Below are 17,188 nucleotides of genomic sequence, written 5' to 3'. Positions count from 1 at the left end.
GATCCCCCCAAAAAAAGTTTTAGGATCCCCCCAAAAAAATTGTAGGGTCTCCCCCATAAATTTTGGGGTCCCCCCAAATTTTCCCATTCCCCCCAAACTTTGGCATTTCCCCCCAAATTTTCGCATTTTCCCCAAATTTTCCCAATTCCCCCCCAGCTTTTAGGATCCCCCCAAAAAATCTTAGGATCCCCCCCCAAAAAATTTTAGGGTCTCCCCATAAATTTTGGGGTCCCCCCAAATCTTCCCATTCCCCCCAGACTTTGGCATTTTCCCCCAAATTTCCGCATTCCCCCCCAAATTTTTGCATTTTCCCCCAAATTTTTGCATTTCCCCCAAATTTTCCCAATTCCCCCCCCAAAAAAATTTTAGGGTCACCCCCCCCCGACCCCGACCCCGACCCCCCGAGGCCTCAACCCCAGGCCGGGCCTCCCCGGGGAGCAGGGGCAGCGGTACCAGAGGCCGTAGGTCAAGGCCCAGGCGGCCCAACCCAGGCCGGCCCCGGCCGCGTTGGCGGCCCAGTGGCAACGATAAGCCAAGGTGGCCACCAGGGCCCCCTGCCACAGCAGCAGGAGGCCGGCGTTGAGGAGGAAGAGGAGGCACAGGGGGGCGGTGGCCACCAGTTTGGGCTCCTCGGTGGCCACTTGGGTGTCAGTGGCCACCCGGTTGTCCCTGGTAGCCATCCTGGTGTCGGTAGCCCACCAGTCGTCCCTGGTAGCCAGCCTGCGGTCAGTAGCCAACCAATCATCTCTGGTAGCCAGCCTGCGGTCAGTAGCCATCCAGTCATCTCTGGTAGCCCTCCTTCCGTCGGTAGCCATCCACACGTCCCCAGTAGCCCTCCTTCTGTCGGTAGCCACCCAGTCATCTCTGGTAGCCATCCTGCGGTCAGTAGCCATCCAGTCGTCCCTGGTAGCCATCCTGCGGTCACTAGCCATCCAGACATCTTCAGTAGCCCTCCTTCCACCAGTAGCCACCCAGTCATCTCTGGTAGCCATCCTGCGATCACTAGCCATCCAGTCGTCCCCGGTAGCCCTCCTTCCACCAGTAGCCACCCAGTCGCCTCCAGTAGCCCTCCTTCCGTCGGTAGCCACCCGGGCGTCCCCGCTAGCCCCCCGGGGGGGGTGCAGGAGCCTCCCCAAGGCCCCCAGCTCCTCGCCCAAGCCCAGGCCGCAGAGGACGAGGCCGAAGGCCTGGGGGGACGGGCGGAGGCCGGCGGCGGCCTCCAGGGCGGCGAAGAGGCGGGGGGCGGCGGCGGCCATGACGGTAGCCCCCACGGCTAGCCGGCCGGCCGCCCGCAACAGCGCCCCCCGGCGACCACCCCCCGGCTGGGCCAGGGGGAGGGAGGCCACCAGCAGGGACCCCAAGAGCAGCGCCGTCCAGCGGCCGGCCGAGGCGACGAGGCGGCTGTGGGGCGGGGAGGTGGGGTGAGACCCCAGGGACCCCATAGACCCCATAGGGACCCATAGAGACCCCATAGGGACCCATAGACCCCATAGAAATCCCATAGACCCATAGCGACCCCATAGAAACCCCATAGAAATCCCATAGACCCCATAGAGACCCCATAGAAATCCCAAAGACCCCATAGAGACCCCATAGACCCATAGAGACCCCATAAGGACCCATAGACCCCATAGAAATCCCATAGACCCCATAGACCCATAGAGACCCCATAGGGACCCATAGACCCCATAGACCCCATAGAGACCCCATAGGGACCCATAGAGACCCCATAGAAATCCCATAGACCCCATAGACCCATAGAGACCCCATAGGGACCCATAGACCCCATAGAAGTCCCATAGACCCCATAGACCCATAGAGACCCCATAGAAATCCCATAGAAATCCCATAGAAATCCCATAGAAATCCCATAGAAATCCCATAGACCCATAGCGACCCCATAGAAACCCCATGGAGCCCCACAGAAACCCCACATCGCCCCATAACCCCCATAGCGCCCCATAGCGCCCCCCCCATTGCACCCATGCTGCCCCATAGCCCCCAGCCCCATAACCACTCCCCAGCCCCACAGATTCCAGCCCCATAGGTCCCCTGCCCCATAGATCCCAGCCCCATAACTCCCCAGCCCCATAGATCCCAGCCCCATAGCTCCCAGCCCCACAACCTCCCACCCCATAGCTCCTGCCCCATAGATCCCAGCCCCATAACCACCCCCCAGCCCCACACCCAGCCCCACAACCACTCCCTTTGCCCCAAAACCACCCCCCCAGCCCCATAACTCCCCTGCCCCATAGCTCCCAGCCCCACAACCTCCCACCCCATAGATCCTGCCCCATAAGTCACCAGCCCCATAGATTCCCAGCCCCACAACCACCCCCTTTGCCCCATAACCACCCCCAAACCCCACAACCAGCCCCACAACCACCCCCTTTGCCCCATAACCACCCCCTCCAGCCCCATAGCTCCCAGCCCCACAGCTCCTGCCCCATAGCTCCCAGCCCCATAGCTCCCAGCCCCATAGATTCCCAGACCCACAACCACTCCCTTTGCCCCATAACCACCCCAAAACCCCACAACCAGCCCCACAACCACCCCCTTTTGCCCCATAACCACCCCCCCAGCCCCACAACCACCCCCGCCCCATAGATCCTGCCCCCCAACTCACGCCTCCAGCAGGTTGTGGGGCGAGGCCAGCACCCCATGGGGGTCAGCCCCACGGCGCAGGGCCGGCTCCAGCCCCACAAGTGCGGCCACCCCCAAAGCGTGGGCCCGGGCGAAGCCGGGGGTCCCCAGCAGCGCCGCCGCCCCCCGGCTCAGCCCCACAAGTGCCGCCCCACAGCAGCGCCCCACAAGTGCCGCCCCCCAGCTCAGCCCCACAAGTGCTGCCCCACAGAGCCCGCGGAGCCCCACGGCGGCCTCCGCCATGGCTGGGGGGGTGGGGGGGGGAGGGGTGGGGGGGGTGGGGGGTGGGGGAGGGGATGTGGGGGGTGGGGGGGGAGGGGCAAGGGCGGCTGGAGGGCATGGGGGGGTGGGAGGGGGGTTGTGGGGCGGGGTGGGGGGGTCTTAGGGGGGTGGGGGGGGATTTAGGGGGTTATGGGGCAGCTATGGGGCAGCTATGGGGCAGCTATGGGGAGATGTGGGGCAGCTTTGGGGCAAATACAGGAGATTATGGGGCAGATGTGGGACAGAAGTGGGGCGGCTATGGGGCAGATTTAGGGGGATATGGGGCAGATTTAGGGGGGTTATGGGGCTATTTTGGGGGGTTATGGGGTGGATATGGGGCAGATCTGGGGAGATGTGGGGTAGAAAAGGGGCTTATGGGGCAGATGTGGGGCAGCTATGGGGCAGATATGCAGAGATGTGGGGCAGACGTGGGGCTGGTATGGGGAGATGTGGGGCAGATTTAGGGGGTTTGGGGGGGGATTTTGGGGGGTTATGGGGCAGATCTGGGGCAGATGTGGGGCAGCTATGGGGCAGTTATGGGGCAGAATTTGGGGGTTTATGGGGCAGATTTTGGGGGTTATGGGGCAGATATGGGGAGATGTGGGGCAGAAAAGGGAGGGTTACGGGGGGGGATTTGGGGGGTTATGGGGCAAATATGGGGAGATGTGGGGCAGATGTGGGGCAGCTATGGGGCAGATTTGGGGGACTTACGGGGCAGCTATGGGGAGATGTGGGGCAGCTATGGGGCAGCTATGGGGCAGACACCCCCCCACCACCCCCCAACCCCACCCCCCACCCCCCCCACCCCCCCGCCCCACAGATGACGTCATCACTTGGGGGTCGCAGGGCTTTTATTGGCCGTGGGGCAGGGGCGCTGTGGGGCGGCCGCCCCCGGCCTCGTCCTCGTCCTCCTGCTCCGGCTCCCGGTAGGCCCAGAGGCGCACGCTCCCGTCCCACTGTGGGGCAGCCCCATAGATCCGTGCCCTATAGAGCCCAGCCCCATAGGGCCCAGCCCCATGGAGCCCCAGCCCCATAGATCCCAGCCCCGTAGATCCCAGCCCCACAACTTCCCAGCCCCATAGATCCCAGCCCCATAGATCCCAGCCCCACAACTCCCCAGCCCCATAGATCCCAGCCCCATAGATCCATGCCCCATAGATCCCCCCACCCCATAGACCCCACCCCTTAGGCCCCGCCCCCTCCCCCTTTAACCCCTCCCTTAAGCCCCGCCCCTCCCTTAAGCCCTGCCCCTCCCCCTTAACCCCTCCCCTTAGGCCCCTCCCGTAAGCCCCCCTTCCCCTTAAGCCCCGCCCCTCCCCTTTAGCCCCGCCCCCTCCCTTTAAACCCTCCCTTAGGCCCCGCCCCCTCCATTTAGCCCCGCCCCCTTCCCCTTAAACCCCACTCCCTCCCCTTAACCCCTTCCCTTAAGCCCCGCCCCTTCCCTTTAACCCAACCCCTTCCCCTTTAGCCCCGCCCCGTCCCTTAAGCCCCTCCCCCTCCCTTAAGCCACGCCCCCCTAAGCCACGCCCCCCTCCCCGTTAAGCCCCGCCCACCGAGGTGCTGGCCAGCTGCCCCCCGTCGGGGTGCCAGCAGACGTCCCGCACGCAGCCCCCGTGATTGGCCAGCCGCCGCACGGCCCGGCCAGTCAGCACGTCGTACACTGAGGGGTGGGAGGGGGCGTGGTCATCGAGGCCACGCCCCCTCCTTTAAACCACGCCCCCCTCCATTAAACCACGCCCCTTTCGATTCACCCCCCTCCCAGCCCATTCATTTGGAGCTAAGCCCCGCCCCCGGCCTTTAAGCCCCGCCCCCAGCCTTTAGGCCACGCCCCCAGGCTCTAACCACGCCCCCGGGTTTGGCCACGCCCACTCCATTAAGCCACGCCCCTTTCGTTAAACCTTGCCCCTTTCAATTTGCCCCTACACATTCAATTGGAGCTAAGCCCCGCCCCCAGCCGTTAAGCCACGCCCCCCTCCTATAAGCCACGCCCCTCCTGTAGGCCACGCCCCTTCCTTTAAGCCTCGCCCTCTCCGTTAAACCACGCCCCTTTCGATTTGCCCCCTCCCAGCCCATTCATTTGAAGCTAAGCCCTGCCCCCAACCTTTAGGCCACGCCCCCAGCCTCTAGCCACGCCCCCTTTAGACCACGCCCCCTTGAGCTCCACCCCTGAAGCTCCACCCCCTTGAGTCCACGCCCCCCTGAAGCTCCACCCCCTTTAAGCCACGCCCCCTGTGGCTCCGCCCCCTCCAGACCACACCACCTTTTAGACCACGCCCCTTTTAGGCCACGCTACCTGGGGCTCCACCCCCTGAGGCCACACCCCCTTAAGCCCCACCCCCCTCCAGACCACGCCCCCCCCCCCCTTTCAGGCCCCGCCCCCTCCTCACCCAGCACCGCCCCCGAGGCGCAGCCGGTGCCCAGGTAGAGCCCGCCCCCTGGGCCGGGGGGCGGGGCCAGGCGGCAGCGAATCAGCGTGTGCAGCACCGCGTGGCCCCGGTACGTCAGCAGGGAGCTGTCCCCCGGCAGCGGCGCCGTCGCCATGGCTACCGGGAAAAGGGGGAGGGGCTAAGGGAAAGGGGGCGGGGCCTGGGGGGGGCCCACAGACCCCATAGGGACCCATAGGGAGCCATAGGACCCATAGACCCCATAGAGACCCCATAAAGACCTATAGGGCCCCACAGGACCCATAGGGCCCCATAGACCCCATAGAGACCCCATAGACCCCATAGGGACCCATAGAGCCCTATAGGGCCCCATAGCACCCTATAGACCCCATAGACCCCCTAGACCCTATAGAGACCCCATAGGACCCATAGGACCCCATAGACCCTATAGGGCCCCATAGGACCCATAGGGACCTATAGGGCCCCATAGGACCCATAGGGACCTATAGGAACCCCATAGACCCTATAGACCCCATAGGGAGCCATAGACCCCATAGACCCTATAGAGACCCCATAGGACCCATAGGACCCATAGGAACCCATAGACCCCATAGGGATCCATAGAGACCCCATGGACCCCATAGACCCCATAGACACCCCATAGAGCCCTATAGGGACCCATAGACCCCATAGACCCCATAAGGACCTATAGGGACCTATAGGGCCCCATAGACCCCATAGACTCCATAGACCCCATAGAGACCCCATAGGACCCATAGGACCCATAATGACCCCATAGAGCCCCCCATGCACCCCATAACCACCCCAAACCCCCCCATAGTGACCCATAACCACCCCATAGTGACCCCCAACCACCCCATAACCCCCCCTGACCCCACAACCACCCCATAACCCCCCGGCCCCACATCTCACCCCGGCGCGGGGCGCGTTGCCAGCCCATAGTGACCCATAACCACCCCATAACCACCCCAAAGCACCCCATAACCACCTCCAACCACCCCATAGTGACCCATAACCACCCCAAACCCCCCCATAATGACCCATAACCACCCCATAACCCCCCCTGACCCCATAACCACCCCAACCACCCCAAACCACCCCATAATGACCCATAACCACCCTATAGTGACCCCCAACCACCCCATAATGACCCATAACCACCCCATAATGACCCCCAACCACCCCATAACCCCCCCTGACCCCATAACCACCCCAACCACCCCATAACCACCCCATAGTGACCCATAACCACCCCATAACCACCCCAAACCACCCCATAGTGACCCATAACCACCCCATAATGACCCATAACCACCCCATAACCAACCCCAACCACCCCATAACCCCCCCTGACCCCAAAACCACCCCATAACCCCCCGGCCCCACATCTCACCCCGGCGCGGGGCGCGTTGCCAGCGGTAATCCCAACTCTGCCGGGCCACGGCGCGCCGGGCGGCCGCCAAGCCCCCCGGCCCCGCCGGGCGCCGCAGGTCCCAGAGTTTGGCCGTCTGGTCCTTGGAGTTGGTCACCAGGTAGCGCCCGTCACCCTATAGGAGGGGACGGGGCGGTGACGTCACGGGCGAGGTCATCGGGGGCGAGGGACGGCAAGTTTGGGGTCAACGGGGCGGAAAACGGCAAGTTTGGGGTCAACGGGGTGAGGAACAGCAAGTTTGGGGTCAACGGGGTGAGGAACGGCAAGTTTGGGGTCAACGGGGTGAGGAACGGCATTTTTGGGGTCAACGGGGTGAAAAATATCAAGATTGGGGTCAATGGGGTGAAAAATGTCAAGATTGGGGTCAATGGGGTGAAGAACATCATATTTGAGGTCAATGGGGTGAAGAACGTCATATTTGAGGTCAATGGGGTGAGGAACGTCATATTTGGGGTCAATGGGGTGAAAAACATCAAGATTGGGGTCAATGGGGTGAGGAACGTCAAGGTTGGGGTCAATGGGGTGAGGAATGTCAAGGTTGGGGTCGTTGGGGTGAAAAACATCAAGATTGGGGTCAACGGGGTGAAGAACGTCAAGATTGGGGTCATCAAGGGTGGTAGAACCATGAGGAACGGCAAGTTTGGGGTCAACGGGGTGAAAAATATCAAGATTGGGGTCAATGGGGTGAAAAATATCAAGATTGGGGTCATCATGGTCAATAGAACCCCATATCCCCTCCCAGTCCCTCCCAGTCCCTCCCAGTATCCCCCAATCCCCTCCCAGTCCCCCCCAATCCCCTCCCAATCCCCTCCCAGTCCCTCCCAATCCCCTCCCAGTCCTTCCCAGTCCCCCCATACCCCCTCCCAGCCCCTCCCAGCCCCTCCCAGTCCTTCCCAGTCCCCCCATATCCCCTCCCAGCCCCTCCCAGTATATCCCAGTATCCCCCAATCCCCCCCAAATCCCCTCCCAGTCCCTCCCAGTCCCTCCCAATCCCTCCCAATCCCCTCCCAACCCCCTCCCAGTCCCTCCCAGTATCCCCCAATCCCCTCCCAGTCCCTCCCAGTCCCTCCCAATCCCCTCCCAGCCCCTCCCAGTCCCTCCCAGTCCCTCCCAGTCACCCACCCGGGGGTGCAGGAAGGTGACCCCGTCGCGGTGCCCCGCCAGGACCCCCACTGGTTCGGGGCGCTCCTGGCGCAGGCAGCGGCGGTCCCAGGCCCGGCAGACGGCGTCGTCGCCCCCCGACAGCAGGAGGTGGCCCCCGGCGTCCCCCAGCGCCACCGCGTTCACGTCGTCCTCGTGGGCGGGGACCTGTTTGGGGGCACTTTAGGAGTTTTCGACGGTTTTTGGCAGTTTTAGGCGATTTTTGGCTTTTTTTGGCGATTTTTGGGCATTTTTTGGCTTTTTTTGGCATTTTTTGGCTTTTTTTTGGCATTTTTTGGCGTTTTTTTGGCGTCTTTGGGGGTTTCTTGAGGGTTTTTTGGCATCTTTGGTTTTTTTTTTAGCGTTTTTTGGCGTTTTTAGGCGTTTTTTGGTTTTTTTTGGAGGTTTTGGGTGTTTTTTTTAGCGTTTTCTGGCGTTTTGGATTTTTTTTGGTGTTTTTTTTCTGGTATTTTTTGGCGTTTTATGGCGTTTTTCTAGCGATTTTTGGCATTTTTTTGGCTTTTTTTTGGCGGTTTTTGGCGTTTTTTTTAGCGTTTTCTGGCGTTTGTTTTTTTTGTGTGTGTTTTTTCTGGTATTTTTTGGCTTTTTTGGCACTTTTTTTTAGCGTTTTTTGGCGTTATTTTGGCGGTTTTTTGGCGTTTTTTGGCTTTTTTTGACGTTTTTTGGCGTTTTTTGGTGTTTTTTTGGCGTTTTTTGGCGTTTTTTGGCGTTTTTTTGTTGGTTATTTTTGGCGTTTTCTGTGTTTTTTTTTGGCGTTTTTTGTTGGTTTTTTTTGGCGTTTTGGGGGTTTTGGGGTTATTTGTTTTTTGTTTTTTTGTTTTTTTTTTCATTGTTTTGTTTTTTTGGGGGGGTTGGGGGGTTTTGGGGGTCACGGGGGGGACATTTGGGGTATGTGGGGACCCACTGGGATGTTCTGGCACCCATAAGGGCCACCAGTAGCCAACTGGGAGCTGTGGTGGCCACCGGGACCCCATAACCCTCTATGGGGTCACCATGACCCCATAACCATCTATGGGGCCACCAGATGATCTATGAGGCCAACTGATGATCTATGGGGCCACCATGACCCCATAACCCTCTATGGGGCCACCATGACCCCATAACCATCTACGGGGCCACCGGGCGATCTATGGGGCCACCCCGCCCCACAACCCCGCCCCCCGGCCGTGGGGCTGACCCGTAGGACGCGGCGCTGGACCTCGCGGTCGTAGACGTAGACGCAGCCGTCGTTGGCGCCCCCCAGGACCTCGCGCCCGTCCGGCCCCACCGCCAGCGAGAAGACGGCGAAGCGGCGCTCCTCCGGCCTGTGGGGCGGCCCCATAAGTCCTCCAGGCCGCCCCATAAGTCCTCCAGGTCCTCCAGGCCACCCCATGGACCTCCAGGCCACCCCATAAGTCCTCCAGACCGCCCCATAAGTCCTCCAGGCCACCCCATGGACCTCCAGACTGTCCCATAAGTCCTCCAGGCCGCCCCGTAAGTCCTCCAGGCCACCCCATAAGTCCTCCAGGCCGCCCCATGGACCTCCAGGCCGCCCATAAGTCCTCCAGACCGCCCCATAAGTCCTCCAGGCCACCCCATGGACCTCCAGACTGTCCCATAAGTCCTCCAGGCCGCCCCGTAAGTCCTCCAGGCCACCCCATAAGTCCTCCAGGCCGCCCCATGGACCTCCAGGCCGCCCATAAGTCCTCCAGACCGCCCCATAAGTCCTCCAGGCCACCCCATGGACCTCCAGACTGTCCCATAAGTCCTCCAGACCGCCCCATAAGTCCTCCAGGCCTCCCCATGGACCTCCAGGGACCTCCAGGGACCTCCTTGGGCCTCCAACCCGCCCCATTGACCTCCAATTTGACCCCTTGACCTCCATCTTGACCCCTTGACCTCCAACTTGACCCCCTGACCTCCATCTTGACCCCTTGACCTCCACCTTGACCTATTGACCTCTACCTTGACCCCTTGACCTCCATCTTGACCCCTTGACCTCCATCTTGACCCCTTGACCTCCAACTTGACCCCTGACCTCCAACTTGACCCCTTGACCTCCAACTTGACCTTTTGACCTCCACCTTGACCCATGGACCTCCAGGGGCCTCCACCCCGCCCCTGGGCCCACCTGAGGTCGAGCGCTGTGTGGTTGTCTCCGTCCCCGTAGATGTCGTAGACGTGGACTGGGGAAAGGGAGGGGCCAGAAGTGGGCGGGGCACGTTTAGCCACGCCCCCTTTACTATTTATCCCCACCTCCTCCTGCCCATAAGCCACGCCCCCCAGCCTCCACATTGCCCAAGCACAAGGTCAACGGCGTTGGGTCTACCATTGGTCTACCACCAAGCTCCACCCCTTTCCCCAAGCCCCGCCCATTTTCCCAAAGCCACGCCCACTTCCCTAAGCCCCTCCCACTCCCCCAAGCCCCTCCCCTTCCATCAAGCCCCGCCCCCTTTCCATAAGCCCCTCCCCCTAGCCTTGACCCAACGCAAGACGGTCAACGGCGTTGGGTCTTGAGCTCTACCACCAAGCTCCACCCCCTTCCCCAAGCCCCGCCCCTTTTCCCCAAGCCCCGCCCACTCCCCCAAGCCCCGCCCCTCGCTCACTGTAGTCGGACCAGCTGGAGTAGAGGCACTGGGAGGCGTCGGGGCTGAAGGCCACGTCCAAGATGCTCCAACCAACGTCGCGGCCCCGCGTCGACCGCAGCAGCCGCAGGGCCTGGCCCCGGCACGTGTACACCCGCAGGGTCTGGTCTGTGGCACTGCTGGTCACGGAAAACCCCCCAAAATCCCCAAATCCCTCCCCAAAATCCCCAAATCCCCCCAAATTCCCCAAAATCCCCAAAAATGCTGCTTTTTCCCCAGCGAAACGCCGCTTCGTGCGCCCGAAATCGGGATATTCCTGCCCAAAATACGCCAAAATGCACTTTTCTGACTCAGAGTTGAGCTTTTCCCACGCGAAATGGAGTTTTTCTCACCCAAAATAACCCAAAATGCACCTTTTCCAGTCAAAATGCCACTTCATTTGCCTGAAATCGGCATTTTCCCACCCAAAATACGCCAAAATGCATGTTTCTGACTCAAAGTTGAGCTTTTCCCACCCAAAATAGAGGTTTTCTTCCTCAAACTGCTCAAAAAATTGCTCAAAAGGCAATTTTCCCAATCAAAATTAAGCTCTGCCTGCCCAAAATGCTGTTTTTCTCACCCAGAATACACCCTTGGCACTTTTCCCACCTAAAATAGAGCTTTTTTCACCCAAATTACCACTTTGGGAGCCCGAAATACGGATTTTCCTGCTCAAAATAGCTCAAAAGGCAATTTTCCCACCCAAAATAGAGTTTTTCTCAGCCAAAATACAGCTTTTCTTACTCAAAATAGCTCAAAAGGCAATTTTCCCACTGAAAATTGCACTTTGCGCATCAAAATTGAGCTTTTCTCACCCAAAACACCCCAAAAGCCTCCCTTTTCAATCAAAAAAAGTGCTTTCTCTTTCTCAAATAGCCCAGAATGGGCTTTTTGCAATCAAAATATTGTTTGGTTGCCCAAAATCTTGCTCTTCTGACCCAAAATTGCTAAAAACCAACCTTTTTCTCTAAAAATACCGCTTTTTGCAGCCTGAAATACCCCAAAATTCATTTTTCTGCCAAATAGCCCTGTTTTTCTGCTAAATCTACCAATTTTCCTGCCCCAAAATACCCCTTTTCTTCCCCTTTTCCATCCAAAACACCATTTTTCCCCCTAAGAAGACCCAAAAGCCTTCTTTTTCACCCCAAAACCATTTCCTACCTCAAACCCATCATTTCCCCCAAAAAAACAACAAAAAACCTCACTTTTCTCGCCCCAAACCCTGCGTTTTTCTCCCCAAAGCCCCTCCCTACACCCCTGCGCCCTGTTTTTTCCCCAAAACCCCCTTTTTCGCCCCAAAACCTTGGCAGGTGGACACGAAGAGCTTGCCGTCGTCGGAGAAGATGCCGCAGAACGCCTTCTGCGGGTAGGACTCCACCGCCACCACGTGATTGGGCAGGAAGCTGGGGGGCGGGGCCAGCGTGGGGGTGGGGCCACGGAAAGCCCCGCCCACCGGCACCACCTCCAGGCCTCCAGGGGGTCAACCCAACATCTCTATGGTCATCCCAACATCTCTATGGTCAACCCTATATCTCTATGGTCAACATCTCTACGGTCAACCCAATATCTTTATGGTCAACCCAACATCTCTATGGTCAACGTCTCTATAGTCATTCCCACGTCTCTATGGTCAACCCAATGTCTTTATGGCCAACCCAACGTCTCTATGGTCATCCCAACATCTCTATGGTCACCCCAACATTTCTATGGTCAAGCCAATGTCTCTATGGTCATCGTCTCTATGGTCAACCCAACATCTTTATGGTCAACGTCTCTATGGTCTTCCCAACATCTCTATGGTCAACGTCTCTATGGTCAACCCAATGTCTCTATGGCCAACCCAACGTCTCTATGGTCATCCCTACGACTCTATGGTCATGCCAACATCTCTATGGTACTCTCAACAGCTCTACAGTCATCCTAATGTCTCTATGGTCAACCCAACGTCTCTGTGGTAAACCCAACGTCTTTATGGTCGTCCCAACATCTCTATGGTCATCCCAACATCGCTATGGTCATTGCAACATCTCTATGGTCAACCCAATGTCTCTATGTTCAACATCTCTATGGTCAACTCAACGTCTTTATGGTCACGCCAACATCTCTATGGTCATCGTCTCTATGGTCAAGGTCTCTATGGCCAACCCAACATCTCTGTGGTCAAACCAACATCTCTATGGTCATGCCAATATCTCTATGGTCAACGCAATGTCTCTATGGTCCTCTCAATATCTCTATGGTCAACGTCTCTATGGTCAACCCAACGTCTTTATGGTCATCCCAACATCTCTATGGTCATCCCAATGTCTTTATGGTTAACCCAACGTCTCTATGGTCATCCCAGCGTCTCTATGGTCCTCCCAACATCTCTATGGTCAACAACTCTATGCTCAACGTCTCTATGGTCAACCCTACATCTCTATGGTCAACCCAATGACTTTATAGTCAACCCAATGTCTCTATGGTCAGCGTCTCTATGGTCAACATCTTTATGGACAACCCAACGTCTCTATGGTCAACCCAACATCTCTATGGTCAACATCTCTATGGTCAATGTCTCTATGGTCATGCCAACGTCTCTATGGTCAACCCAATGTCTCTATGGTCCTCTCAATGTCTCTATGGTCAAGGTCTCTATGGTTAACAACTCTATGGTCATCCCAATGTCTCTATGGTCATCCCATCTCTATGGTCAAGGTCTCTATGGTCAACCCAACATCTCTATGACCTCCCAAGCCCTCCCACGCCCCCATACATGACCCCTCCCCCCCCACATGACCCCTCCCCCTCCCACGTGACCCCTCCCCCCCCACGTGACCCCTCCCACGTGCCCCTCCCCCACTCACTGCTCCCCCAGCCGCGCCTTCTCCCCCGCCGAGAAGCTCCCGGCCCGGCACCGGCCCCACTCGCGCTGCAGGGACCCAAAATCGCAGGGTTTCAGCCCAAAAAAAAACCTTTCTCCCCCCAGACCCCTTAAACTCCATTTTTTCACCCAAAATGCCCCCAAATCCCCATTTTTCCCCCCAAAACCCTCTTCCTCACCCCAAACCCCCTTAAACTCCATTTTTTCACCCAAAATGCCCCAAATCCCCATTTTTCCCCCCAAACCCCATTTTTTCCCCCCCAAAAAACCCAAAACTCCATTTTTTTCGCACCAAATGCCCCCAAATCCCCGTTTTTCCCCCCAAAACCCCCTTTCTCCCCCCAAACCCCTAAAACTCCATTTTTTCACCCAAAATGCTCCAAAATCGCCCTTTTTCGCCCCAAAACCCCTCACCTGCCGGATCAGCCGGGGGAGGCTCCTCTCGCAGCCCCGCCCCCCGGCCAGCTCAAGCTCCGCCCTCAGCTCGTGCTCCTCCAACGCTGATTGGACGAGAAAAAGGACTCAGTGGGCGTGGCCACTGCCAGGCCACACCCCTTCCCCGAAGCCACGCCCCCTGGGTTACCCGGGGGGGTGGGGCCAGTGGCAGTGACATCATCGCCAGTGACGTCATCGCTGTCGTCATCGTCCGAGGGGTCCTGGGGGGGGCCCTGGCCCCTAAAAGGAAGGGGGGAGGGGTCCCAAGATGCTTTGCGGCCCCAAAAATGGCTGAATTTGCCCCAAAATCCCCAGGGAGCCCAAAATCCCATAAATTGACCCCAAATCACCCGAAATTAGCCCAAATCCCACCAAAGGACCCCTAAATGCCCCCACACCCCCCCAACACCCCCCATAGCCCCCCCATATCCCCCATAAAGACCCCAAAACCCCCCAAATTCACCCCAAACCCCCCATAAGCCCCCCAAAAGACCCCAAAACCCCTCAAATTCACCCCAAACCCCCCCATATCCCCCCAAACCCCCCTTTAGCCCCCCCAATTTCCCCCATAACCCCCCCAAACCCCCCATAAAGACCCCAAAACCCCCCAAATTCACCCCAAACCCCCCCATAACCCCCCATAACCCCCCATAACCCCTCCATTTCCCCCATAACCCCCCCAAACCCCCATAAGCCCCCCAAAAGACCCCAAAACCCCTCAATTTCCCCCCAACCCCCCCCATAACCCCCCCATAGCCCCCCCAATTTCCCCCATAACCCCCCCATCTCCCCCCATAACCCCCCCAAATGCCCCATAAAGTTCCCAAAACCCCCCAATTTCACCCCAAAACCCCCATAACCCCCGTAACCCCCCCATAACCCCCCCATCTCTCCCCATCTCCCCCCTAAAGCCCCCAAAACCCCCCAAATTCACCCCAAACCCCCCCAAATCCCCCCAAAAGACCCCAAAACCCCCCAAATTCACCCCAACCCCCCCCCCTTTTCCCACCTCCTCAGCAGCGCCTCCAGCACCTGGGCCAGGTCCACGTCGCCCCCCCCCCCCCCCTCCCCCCCCTCCCCTCCCCCTCCCCCTCCCCCCCCCTTCCTCTTCCTCCTCCTCTTCCTCCTCTTCCTCCTCCTCGTGGGGGGGGCGGTTTCGCCCCTCCCCCCCCGCGCTGCTGCTGCTCCGCGACCCCATCTGCGGGGGGGGGAAAGGGGGGACCCCCACGGTTGCCATGGCAACGGGAGCCTTCCCCTCCCCCCCCCGGTTTTCCTGGAAAACGCCCCAAAATCCGCCCCCCCCCCCCCTTCCCCTTCCAATTGTGCGCGGCCCCTTTAAGAGCAGCCTCCCCCCGTCGCCATGGCAACCGCGCTCCCCCCGCCCCTACCCGGTAACCATAGCAACCGCGCTCCCCCCCCCCCCATTGGGTAACCATGGCAACCCCCGCGCCGCGGCAGCCAATAGGAAGCCGCGCAGCGCCCCCCCACCCCGCCTAAAGGCCCCACGTGGGGCTGGGGGCTGCGGCACCGCCCCCCCCTCGCCACGCAGCCAATCAGGAAGCGCGCGGTGGAGCCGCTGGGCCAATCAGGAGGCGCCCCCGCCCCCTCCCCTCACCTCGGTGTCCGCGGGTTGTTTACGCCGCGAGGGCGGAAGTGGGCGGGGCTTAAAGGGGAAAAAAGGGGCGGGGACGGAGAGGAGCGCGCTGATTGGGCGCCGCGCGGGTGGTGCCGATTGGCTGAGGGGAGCCGCGCGGTGATTGGCTGCAGGGGGTCACGTGGTGGGCGGGGCCCCGCCCGCGCCCTTGGGAGAACGCGGAAGGGCACAGAGCAGCGGTGACGTCACATCCGGGACACTTCCGGGTTGGTTTTATTGCTCCGTTGAGCCCCCGGGGGCGGGGCTTGCGGCTGGGGAAGCAGCCAATGGGGGAGCAGGGAGCGAGGTCAGCCCGAGGGCAGCCAATCAGGGGCGGGAGGGGGGCGGGGCTCGCGGCAGCCAATGGGAAGCACGCTCGGATCCAGGAAGTGGCTGCTGATTGGCTGGGGGAGGGGGTGGGGCGTTGGGGGGCGGGGATTGGCTGATGGGGTCACATGGGCGGGGCAACGGGGGGCTGCGGTTGGCCAATGAGGTCAGGGGAGCGACCAATGGGAGCCTGGGGCTGGGTTTTTGGGCCAATGGGGGGGGGAGGAGGCACTCAGGAAGTGACGTCAGCCAAGATGGCCGCCAGGGGGCGTCCCACAGCCAATAGGGAGGCAGGCAGCCAATCAGGAGGGAGGATGGAGCCGTCAGCCAATCAGGAGGCAGGTGGAGAAGCCAGGACTTCAGGCAGCCAATGGCAATGCAGAGCGAGGGTCACGTGACAACAAGATGGCAGCCGTGATGGGAAGGTGGCAACCAAGATGGCCGCCGGGTCGCCCAACCCCTCCCCCACTATGGGTGGCCACCACCTCGGGGCCACCGAGAAGCCAAGATGGCCGCCAAGCTCCCAAGATGGCCACCAGCCAAGATGGCCGCCAGCCAAGATGGCCGCCAGGCATCCAAGATGGCCGCCAGGCACTTCCTGGTAGCCAACGCCCTCAAGATGGTGGCCACTCAAGCTGGTGGCCACCAATGGGTGGAGGTCTACCAGCCAAGATGGCCACCAGCCAAGATGGCCACCAGCCAAGATGGCCGACTGCCAAGATGGCCGCCAGGCATCCAAGATGGCCGCCAAGCACCCCGGCGGCCATTTTCCTGGTAGCCAACCCCCCAAAAATGGTAGCCACCGCCCCCAGGGCCACCATTTCAAGATGGCCACCCACCCAACTTGATGGCCACCATCTTGCGTTGCCCAACCAAGAGCCCGCCCACCATTTGATGACCTCCTACCACCCAAAATGGCCGCCAACCATCCCGGCGGCCATTTTTTTGGTAGCCAACCCCCTAAAGATGGTAGCCACCACCCCCAGGGCCACCATCTTGCGCCGTTCAGCCAACCACGTTGACCTCAACCATCTTGAGATGGTCAACAAAGAGCCCGCCCACCATTTTATGACTTTCTACCACCCAAAATGGCCGCCAACCACCCCGGCGGCCATTTTTCTGGTAGCCAACCCCCCAAAAATGGTAGCCACAACCCCCAGGGCCACCATTTCATGATGGCCACCCACCCTACTTGATGGCCACCATCTTGTGTTGCCCAACCAAGAGCCCGCCCACCATTTGATGACCTTCTACCACCCAAGATGGCCGCCGAACACCCCGGCGGCCATTTTGGTAGCCAACGCCCTAAAGATGGTAGCCACCACCCCCAGGGCCACCATCTTGCGCCGTTCAGCCAACCACGTTGACCTCAACCATCTTGTGTTGCCCAACGAAGAGCCCGCCCACCATTTTATGACCTCCTAC

At 59.8% G+C, this 17,188-nt stretch overlaps 2 protein-coding genes across 3 annotated transcripts; both read right to left on the bottom strand.

The window, feature by feature from the left end:
* Positions 1-190: 190 nt before the first annotated feature.
* On the bottom strand, positions 191-2,901 carry LOC311426016 (uncharacterized protein). 2 transcript variants are annotated; one of them, XM_084502107.1, is made up of 3 exons: positions 2,627-2,901; positions 376-1,401; positions 191-210 (listed from the first exon to the last, which is right to left on the bottom strand). In XM_084502107.1, exons 1-3 carry the CDS (start codon positions 2,884-2,886, stop codon positions 204-206), a joined length of 1,293 nt encoding a protein of 430 aa, XP_084358233.1. In that variant the 5' UTR covers positions 2,887-2,901; the 3' UTR covers positions 191-203. The 2 variants fall into 2 exon arrangements, with proteins under 2 accessions (XP_084358233.1, XP_084358234.1); XM_084502108.1 differs by lacking the exon at positions 191-210 and having other exon boundaries at positions 355-1,401.
* Positions 2,902-3,737: 836 nt separating this feature from the next.
* On the bottom strand, positions 3,738-17,103 carry DCAF11 (DDB1 and CUL4 associated factor 11; the record flags this gene model as incomplete). Its single annotated transcript, XM_084502064.1, has 15 exons — positions 3,738-3,860; positions 4,458-4,564; positions 5,292-5,447; positions 6,703-6,856; positions 7,864-8,049; positions 9,080-9,206; positions 10,013-10,067; positions 10,488-10,634; positions 11,808-11,908; positions 13,352-13,416; positions 13,783-13,868; positions 13,952-14,043; positions 14,813-15,001; positions 15,419-15,604; positions 17,018-17,103. 15 exons carry the CDS (start codon positions 17,101-17,103, stop codon positions 3,756-3,758), a joined length of 1,842 nt encoding a protein of 613 aa, XP_084358190.1. The 3' UTR covers positions 3,738-3,755.
* Between the last annotated feature and the right edge of the window lie 85 nt (positions 17,104-17,188).

The sequence above is a fragment of the Aythya ferina genome, assembly GCF_964211825.1.
Source record: "Aythya ferina genome assembly, chromosome: 36".
Taxonomy (NCBI): domain Eukaryota; kingdom Metazoa; phylum Chordata; class Aves; order Anseriformes; family Anatidae; genus Aythya; species Aythya ferina.
This window is presented reverse-complemented; position numbering and strand designations above follow the sequence as displayed.